This window comes from Musa acuminata, chromosome BXJ3-4 (assembly GCF_036884655.1).
Source record: "Musa acuminata AAA Group cultivar baxijiao chromosome BXJ3-4, Cavendish_Baxijiao_AAA, whole genome shotgun sequence".
NCBI lineage: Eukaryota > Viridiplantae > Streptophyta > Magnoliopsida > Zingiberales > Musaceae > Musa > Musa acuminata.
This window is the reverse complement of record NC_088352.1, coordinates 43798074-43807282: the sequence shown is the minus strand read 5'-3', so window position 1 is coordinate 43807282 and position 9209 is coordinate 43798074. Positions and strand designations below refer to the sequence as shown.

Below are 9209 nucleotides of genomic sequence, written 5' to 3'. Positions count from 1 at the left end.
GCAATCACTAAAGGAGAAAAAGAAAGATAACATATAAAACTTAATTACTAGTTAATAACTAATATTAGTCATGCAAACCGAGTGAAACCAATAAAACAAATATGTCATGTTAGGAAAATTCGAAGTCTTTGAAAAGGTTTATGTGATCAGCATTTGAAGCTTAATCATGCTAATTAAAATATTCGATAGCTTTTCTATATCTTAACCAATCCTAAAAGGTGTTCCGCTTGATTGAAGTTATAATAAGCATATCGAAACACCAAATCCTCGCAAAAAGAAATCAGCCGTAATTGATTTGAATGGGTACATTCCACATGGGAGAACACGACAACCGAGATGCTAAACTCCAAATCTCGATGACAAGAGAGGGCTTATCATGGCAGATAAGTACGAAATGATGCTCAAAGTGTTGGATCAAATGAATCACCAAAGGGTGATCACAATACTAGATATTATCATGTGACTACCATGATTCGTAGATGGGCCAACTTGGTTCATAGATTTGATGCTCAACATGACAATATTTTCTTGTGTACGGGTGATGTTCTTTTGTTAATTGTTGTACGGGTGACAACATGACAATTTGGTGCCGAATGAATAGATTCATTGTGGAATTCTATAAGAGTTATTTATATATCCAAAATAATTAAATATTTTATTTTGAATTGAAGGATATCGGTTTTTATAACAACGTCAAAGATAATCTTAATTAGTAAACTTACAATGTGACTAATTGTTAAGACATACCGATATACTCTCGTGAAAGAAGTCGTGAAAGATATTTAAGAAGAGGATAAAGAGTTATAATTATAATAAATATTATTATTTTGATTGTCAAATGACACTCTTATTACATACAATCATCACATGTTAGCGTTATGCACCACAAAGTTCTTTAAAAGATAAATATTATTTTAATATTTTACTAATGTGAGGCTATCTTCTACATTATTGTTATGTTAAGCTTTGAGTTGATATACTAAGTGGTTGTTTCACTCTTATCTATCTTGTTTAGTACTCATAATAATATTACAGTGAATCATGAGTGCTTGTGTCTTCCATTTCTATATCCAGAGAGAAAGAAAGTCACTTTTGTTATTATAAGATTCATCTTGAAAAGACATTATCTTCTCTCTCTCTCTCTCTCTCTCTCTCTCTCTCTCTTAAAATGCTATTAAACAAGTTCTTCTCAGAATTGCTTTCCTAACAAATCTATGGAGTGGAGTGGAGTGGATTTTTGCCTGCATTGGCTCTCATATCTTTGGGCAGTCCTTGTTGATCTGCTACTCTTTTATTTGGGTAGTACTTTCTCCATCTTGCACAACAAGATTAATATTTCATGGCCACTCAACAACATTGAATTGGAATGTCTTGGAGTCTTTTCAACAAAGTGATAGGTGCATAGAAGATGATGATGTTACTTGGAATAGCTCCATCCATGTGGAGGAGCTACAAGATGTTTTGACCAATCATGTTGCTGGATTCATTATTGTGGCCCTTCAATGATTGAACACACACTGTTTTCTATTTCTTTAAGCAGAAGAAGAAGAGAAAGAAGGAACCTTTGATTGGGTGCAATATTCCACATGCAATACTTTAACTCACAACAAATTTAATGTTTAAAGGACATGGAGAGCGGCTACCAACATTAATGGCATGTGTAAAGATATAGAGTGCTTGAGGCTAAAATTAGAGTTCCAGTTGGTGAATTAGATTCTTTTATAATCAATGAAGAGGATGGGGTTTATCTTATTTTATTATAGTAGTCAAATCAGTTGAATTCAAATGAGTCTTAAATAAAATTAAGTTAAAGTGTGATCTTTATATATTTTAGTTTATCCATTTTTTCCCTCTAATATTATAAATTATTATGGATCATTTTTTTATTCATTTTCAATGACTTAAAATGTAGGGATCTAATGATTTGTTAAAAGCAAATGAGATCTATCGTCCTATTAATCAAGAGCAACATTAAGCCCTATGTCCTTTAGGGGATTCGACGTGACGTTCGAAAATGATTAAAAAAATACTAGTTTTGATCGAGCGATAATACAACAAGTGAATGAATTGTGAGCTGCACTATCGTATTCGACGATGTGTATAACTGGATAATCTAAATTTATAAATTTTGAGTTATTTTTCTTATATGGTGCAATAGAGCAAAACATTCCATCCCCTCTTAGACACTATGAAGCTCATGTGAGTCTAACGATGACGTTTGTGGAGAATGCAAAGTGTTCTAATTCTAATCTGAGATATAAATTGAATAAAAAAACTTATTGATAATTAAAGAGTTCTGTAGCCCTTCTATTGTTACCTATTAATATTATTTGGTCACACATGTGATCAAATTTAATTTTTTTGGTCTAATATATGTAAGACAATATCTTAACACTTTGTGTTAGGAAGCTTCGTTTTGCTTGGGAGGAAACAATGCATCCTTCGCCTCTGTTGCGCTTTGAATTGAAGTTGTTCGAGAGCAGTGAAAGGAGACGCAAAACATGGTGGTGGTGTCCGGCACCGAGTGCGAGAGAGAATTGGGAGTAATCCAGCTGCATATGGGTGATCGATTCAGCTACAGGCAGCAGTCTTCTGCCATTACAATATGTCTCGTCATAGGAAGGCGTGCGTCGACAGATGAAGCTAACCATGCAAGTGTTCGCATTGGCTGCATGAGATGACAACAGAGAGCGAGAGGCGAGGAGATGGATAGAGGCGTTGTTATGTCAGATATCATAAGTGTTTTGGAGCGGAAAGCAAAGACTGCGACGTCGGCAGTCCAAAGTATCATTTCTTGTCTGCGTTCAAACAAACATCATTACATCCACACAATATGTTGAAAGAGAGGGGGAGAGAGAGAGAGAGAGAGAGAGAGTATTTCTGCTTTTCTTTCTTCCTTTCAAGAAAATTTGGTTGCATATCTTCCTCTCCGTATACCCACCCCTTCATCATCACAACCACACATGCATGATCAATCAAATCTTTCTTTATAAAAAATTATATATATATATATATATATACACACACACATAAGTTTTATAGGTTCTGCCTATCCGCATCTTCACAGATATATCTATTTCACAAAATTTTTCTCTAAGATAATGGTTAGATCATTACGCCTTTCCTATGGGTCGAAAATTACTCACTAGTGAATTTAGTTGATGTGTCTTTTAAAATGTCCGGATTAAGATATTATTGTTTAATTGATAGATCTCAGCTTCGAGTCTATTTAATATAATGAAAATATATGCGAACTCGATTTGATGAGGAAAATTTTCCTTGTCCCTTGGGCCTGTATTGGCTCCTTCTAGTGATCCAGTAAACTTACACCAGGAAAGCCCATGGAATTTCCAATACCTTCATTGTCATACAAGGTTTGAGACCCACATTATTCTTCTTTGCATCATGGTGTGGCTAACCCATGGAAGCTATCAAATCGTACAATTAGAATCTTTCCAGATAGACTGAGAAATGGAAGTAGGGGTACAATTGGGATCAGGCAATATTTGACTGCATCCCTTTTGTAAGATTGTGACCCGGGATACACCAAATAGATAGAACAAGCACAGAATGATGATAGATATTCCATCAATGTGTATCTCTTTTGTAATATTGTGATCGGAAGAGATTACACCAAACAAATAGAACAAGCACACATTGACAAGAGAACACGAACATAGTGTTGGCACCAAAAAACCATGTTTCAGAACTTGATTCTAGTCCTTATCTGTTATAGGTGAAACTTAGTTGTCCACAGTCAACTCAAATGTCCATCTTTAGAACTTGAGGTAGTCCTCAAGATAGATATCACAAAATTCCCCATCTTTCACTCATAATGATAAAGGGCACTTACATCTCCCATTCAAAATGTTAAAAGGAGATTTATGTACACAGACTTGGACCATATATGACCAGGGAACAGAGCAAACTTCCCTTCTTCTATTGTGCTACTCTGAGGCTGTCGTTTCAGAAACTACAGAGCAAAGTTCCTATCTTCTACTGTTTCTAAGCTGAGGCTGTTATTCAGACACTAACTGCACAGATTTACAAGTTGGAAGTAGAGACCTTTTCAGTATGAATCCTTTGGGATATATCAACACAGAGTCAACACAGACGCCACCTTTTGTATGCGTGCAGTCGATTTGTGTCAACGAGAATTGGATCTTTGTTGAGATATTGGAGTTATCGACAACAAAATCTCCTGCATGGTAGAGGATCCATCTCCCAGGCTCATCTAGAAAACAATGAGATATAGTGTTCTGACCATCTGATGTTGACAGCTGAAACTGCACTGGTTTTATATCCCATCCGTGGATGTGTTCGGAACTACATATCCGACGACCAAGTCGCTTGGAGGCTCGACCTAGATGAAGCCTGAAGAACAGGCTGTAAGTACCGGCAGGAAAGTAGAAATCAATTTCCCCATCCACCTCAAACCACCAAGTGTGTTGAAGATATGCAACCGTGTAAAATCTGCAAGGAGAAGAACATTAAGGTTAAGTTGCTTCTTTATTTCTTCAGAGTACTATGTTCACAAAAACATCAAAAACAAGTTCCCAGAATTGAAACCACAACAGTTCAAAACAGTGCTTAATGAATTAAATTCATGTTTCAAATTTTGTGTCAACCTATATCAACACCCACTTGGTCAATTCATCACATTATGCTAATCGAGTAAAAGCCACTTGATGTATCACTAGTGCATAAAGTCAATATAAAAGCACTACATGTTCAAAGAAAACACAAAGGGACCTTGACTAAGCCAAACAAGCCCACAAACGTCAACAAAAAACATTCAGTACAAGATTTTTTCTGCTTTTGACAATTATTACGTTAATAATAAAAAATGATTTATCCAATAAGCAGGCCCATAGAAATATTCAGGCAACACAAGTTTTGTGCAATCCTACTGAAAAAAAGTCATACAAAAAATCTTTCTGCTAATAGTGATAATTACAATTTTCAAAGAAGCAAGTGGGCACTCTGAACACAATAATAAAAGTCATGTAGATGCGTTAGCAACACCATGGAACACAACTAACCTACATGCCACAATACTACCAAGTTCTTATAATCTAGAAGCTGATAATAATATGCTATTAATTAATGACATCTCAAGGAAACTACTGCTTTTCAAGATTAGTTACTGACTGAGATTCAACTGTAGGTCAGCATGATGTAGTAGTCACCACATAGTTCTTTAAGGTTGAGAATGCAAATGCTAAGCAGCAGTATAAAAGGAAAGAGGGAGGAGTACAAGAGGAAGAAGGAAATAAGAGCTGCAATGACGCATAAATCAGCTTGGCTCACTAGATAAGCAACCACAGAACTAACTTCGAATCTATACATAACAAATTAGAAGCCATAAATATAGCATGAAGCTAGGAAGTTCAACACAGTTAAAGCCTATGTCCAAAAAAAAAAAAGGTTCAGATTAATTCATCATAACCAATTTAATGAATTAAAATTTAATCAATAGTCCGTTGGTAATAAGTGTAATTGTAATTCTATTGCAATTACCACAACTTAGTGACTCGAAAGGCATCTCAACATGGTACCAACTGGGTCCTCAATTCACACCAAACCTTGTTGGATCTTATTACCTGGAAAGCTAACCACAGGTCAAAAACCAATGATGCATATAAAAGTTTCACTATGAGCAATTGTTATTTTCCTTCGTTTCATTTCGTTCTGATTCGCATGTACTATAATACAGAAGGCAGACCAATCTGTAACACAACAATACAAATGTCAAGAAAAAGGCAGATTAAAAGTCATGTAAGGAAAAGCAATGAATAATTAATGTTTAAGGAGTCAAAAAAGAAACATAGCCCAGCACAAGAGGCTCAGCCTTTCGCAAGCCAAAAGGTTGTTTCCAACCCTTGAGTTTCAATCCTGTTGTTTAAAGACTTGAAACAATCGAATAGTCCAAAGAGAATAAACAAATGATGAGTGTCTAAGTGGTTGCTCGCATGTACTTTTATGCTTTTGGAAAAACTAAGCAAATTTGACCGATTGTATCTGGAGAGATATTAAGCTATAGATTATACGTTGGATACAGTGGTTGGGATGATCAAATGAAAGACACAAATATTATCCACCTCCAAATGATAGTTTGGAAGAAAAAAAAAGAATAAAAGCTTATCATATCAAGAAATCAGACACCAAAAAATGTATTAATGGATACACAAAAATGGAACAGAATAATCGAATCAAATAGCAGTCATGTCACCAAAATTCAGGTGATACCTGGATTCCTCCGTGGGGATATAATTCCAGTATCTCCGATCATCAATCCCAGTAATCAGCAACGCCTTTGAGGAAATCGACATGCAAAACCCACCCCAGCTCTTGTCGAGCCAGAATTCCTGAAGATTACAGCAAGAGAACGAAAATCTAAGCACAAGTAAATGATCGATTTCCACATATCCAACACTACGATTAGAAAAACTGCGTCCATTTCGTTCAAACGACGGAATCGATTGCACAAAACCACCTTAAACAGATTAAAGAGGAAAAAAAGCTTACCTTGTTACCTCCATCGAAGGGATTCGGCCGGCACAACCACGCATAGACCTCCTTCAAGCACAGGAGATCCCTTTCGCTGGGGCTCTTCCCCCCGGAAGCCAGCTCCACCAGATACATGTAGTTCTCGGGCAGCTTAGCCTCCCACACGAAGTCCGCCGACGCCGCGCCACGGAACGTCCGGCTGAGCCGCGCCGCGCGGCAGATCTCCGGCGGGTCGAGGTGGAGCAACACCGCGGCAACGCAGCTTTCCGGCAGGTTCCCGAGCCCCGTCTCGTGGTCCTCCGCCTCTCCCTCCCGCCCCATGACGCTAGACGCCCCGGCGCCCATCGACGACACCAGGAACCCCACCCCGGCTCCAATTTCCACTGAAATCGAGCTCGAGAACACGGAGGAGGCAATCAAAGTCACGGAAAGATGAGGGCTTTGGTGGGTGGGAGAGAGGAGGGAACCATTGGCGCGGGTTCCCGATCGATCAACGGCCGTGTCCTAGAGACATGGTACGTTCGAAATATGGGGAATAGGGGCCCACGAAATGACGCTATTGCCCCTGGGGTTGTTTCTTCAACGAAAAGCTGGCAAGCTATATATAAGCACGCTTTGGTATGCCTCAATTTCTTGATATAATTGTAATCTTATATTTTCTTTTAAGGGCGATTTTTCTGAAAAAAAATCGGTAATTTTTTTAGGTTTTCAGAGATTAATGCTCCCCATTTTTAGGTTTTTTTTAAAATTAGGTATCCTTATTTTTCTTTTAATATTGTAATCACCCCTCATTATCACTCATGTTTTTCTTCCTTCGTCACAACGATATCATTCTTGGTTGTCACCATTTCTCCTTAGATAAATGTTATCTGTTGTCTTGGAATTATCTCACTTTCGTGAGGTCCCAACATTTCGTAACACAATGGGCACAACTATGTCTCCGCCATGATCTACGATGTCGATAACTTCGGAGTTACCCTACTTTCACGAGGCCTTGGCCTTCTACAATAAGCAAAACTGCATCTCTGCCACAACTTTTGCGGATGATGGTGAGATAGACGCGGGTTCATTTTAGGAGTTGGTGGATGATGGCAAGGTTGAAGCAAAAGATGTTGAAAGGGAGGGAGGGGAAGGAAGAGGTTACGACACGGTGAAAAAGATGACCAGGTGGTGAGGAAATGGAAGGCTATGGATGCCAGGCAAGTTGAGTAGTGGAGAACAAAGAGTATATTAGCAAGGGAGCCATGAAGGTAGACAACGTCAAAGGGTTATAACAATATAGATTGTGAGGGCATAGACATAGCTAGAATTGTTACAGAAGATCGAAGCCTCACGAAAGTAAGACAAATTCAAGGTTGTCAATAATGCCCACACGGATGAGGAGGTGGTAACGACCTAGAGCACCATCGTCGCAAGGTTTGAGCCCAGTATCTTAACCTATCATACCTTGAGATAGATTTAAAAATAAGCTTTTGTTAGCTCCGAGCCATATTCAAGTATTAGATAATCAAATCCAATCCAACTTAACATATTTTATCATTATTATGAAAGTAAAATATTTTTTCTAACAAAATGTGATCAATTAACATTTTCACTTTCACTAAATTTGAAAACTCATATTTTTCAAGCACCTACAAGTGTTGACCACTTGAAAAATATTAATTAAAATATTCAATTAAGAGGTTTTCTCATAACCACGAAAACCTATTGCGTGAGATGCAAATACTTTATAACACGAACAACGATTGCAAAATGAGCATTGGTTAATTAGAACAAGGAATCATCATGAAAATAATTTCAAGCATCATTATGCTCGCTATTGATAATAAACATATTATAACCTAAGCAAAAAAAAGAAACGAAAAGATACGTTCATAATGTTAATCTGACTAAACATAAATAGAATCTATTTATGAAATCATTTCATCAAACTAGTTATACTATTCAATCGACAAGAAATTATAAGCAACCTAGTATGTATATCTATGATATATCTACATATATCGTTACATCTCACGCATAATGCAACAAACACCCTTATACGTAAAATCTATTTGGTATAACACATTGAAGGAAAAGACAATATGCATCAACAAAATAATATACCATCAAAGAGTTATATGTCGTAGTAAATTGACGCCAAAAGAAATATAATTTTAGCGTCAGGCGTTTCAGTAAATATTATGATTAAAAAAGGGTAATTCTAAATCCTTTTTTCTCCTTTTTTTTATAAAAAGAGAATGACAATTATAAAGTTTTCTCTCTTCGTTTCAACGTATAAAACCGTATTATAAATAAGAAAAAAGATAACTCCTAGAGAAAAACTACTTTAACTTACATTTGAAAATCTCAATTTATTAATTTGAGCATGGAAAGGTTCAAATCGAAAAATCTTATCCGACTTTAGTCTTTGATACAGGTGATAAGTCGACGAGTATAATACTTGCACCTCAAAACTATTTTCGATTTTCTCGAATCCATTTCGAACTATCTTTAGAGTCATGTTGGATCCATTTTGAATCCATCTTATGACTATCTTAGAGTCACTTTAAAAGTATGGTACTTTTTCATTAAAACCATCTTAGATATTATTGTGCACACGGGTTTGGATCATATCGAACCGATCAATACATTAATGATTTTTTTTTAATAGTTAATAAAAATTATACATTTGGCAAGATATAATCTACATTCTTTTA

At 36.5% G+C, this 9209-nt stretch overlaps 1 protein-coding gene across 3 annotated transcripts; it reads right to left on the bottom strand.

The window, feature by feature from the left end:
• Positions 1-3701: 3701 nt before the first annotated feature.
• On the bottom strand, positions 3702-7024 carry LOC135636135 (F-box protein PP2-A13-like). 3 transcript variants are annotated; one of them, XR_010495821.1, is made up of 4 exons: positions 6529-7024; positions 6250-6368; positions 5521-5729; positions 4335-4473 (listed from the first exon to the last, which is right to left on the bottom strand). XR_010495821.1 is itself a non-coding variant. In XM_065147725.1 (3 exons), the coding sequence occupies exons 1-3, from the start codon at positions 6853-6855 to the stop codon at positions 4020-4022; spliced, it is 900 nt and encodes a 299-aa protein (XP_065003797.1). In that variant the 5' UTR covers positions 6856-7017; the 3' UTR covers positions 3702-4019. The 3 variants fall into 3 exon arrangements, 1 of the variants encoding a protein (XP_065003797.1); XR_010495822.1 differs by having other exon boundaries at positions 4346-4473; positions 5604-5729; XM_065147725.1 differs by lacking the exon at positions 5521-5729 and having other exon boundaries at positions 3702-4473; positions 6529-7017.
• Between the last annotated feature and the right edge of the window lie 2185 nt (positions 7025-9209).

What these genes read in the sequence shown, in the direction of transcription:
- LOC135636135 (XM_065147725.1), bottom strand. Translation starts at nt 6,855, where the DNA reads ATGGGCGCCGGGGCGTCTAGCGTCATGGGGCGGGAGGGAGAGGCGGAG. An exon ending in CCTTCGATGGAGGTAACAAG is followed by an intron (nt 6,369 to 6,528) that starts GTAAGCTTTTTT and finishes TGTAATCTTCAG; the next exon opens with GAATTCTGGCTCGACAAGAG. An exon ending in ATCCCCACGGAGGAATCCAG is followed by an intron (nt 4,474 to 6,249) that starts GTATCACCTGAA and finishes TTCTCCTTGCAG; the next exon opens with ATTTTACACGGTTGCATATC.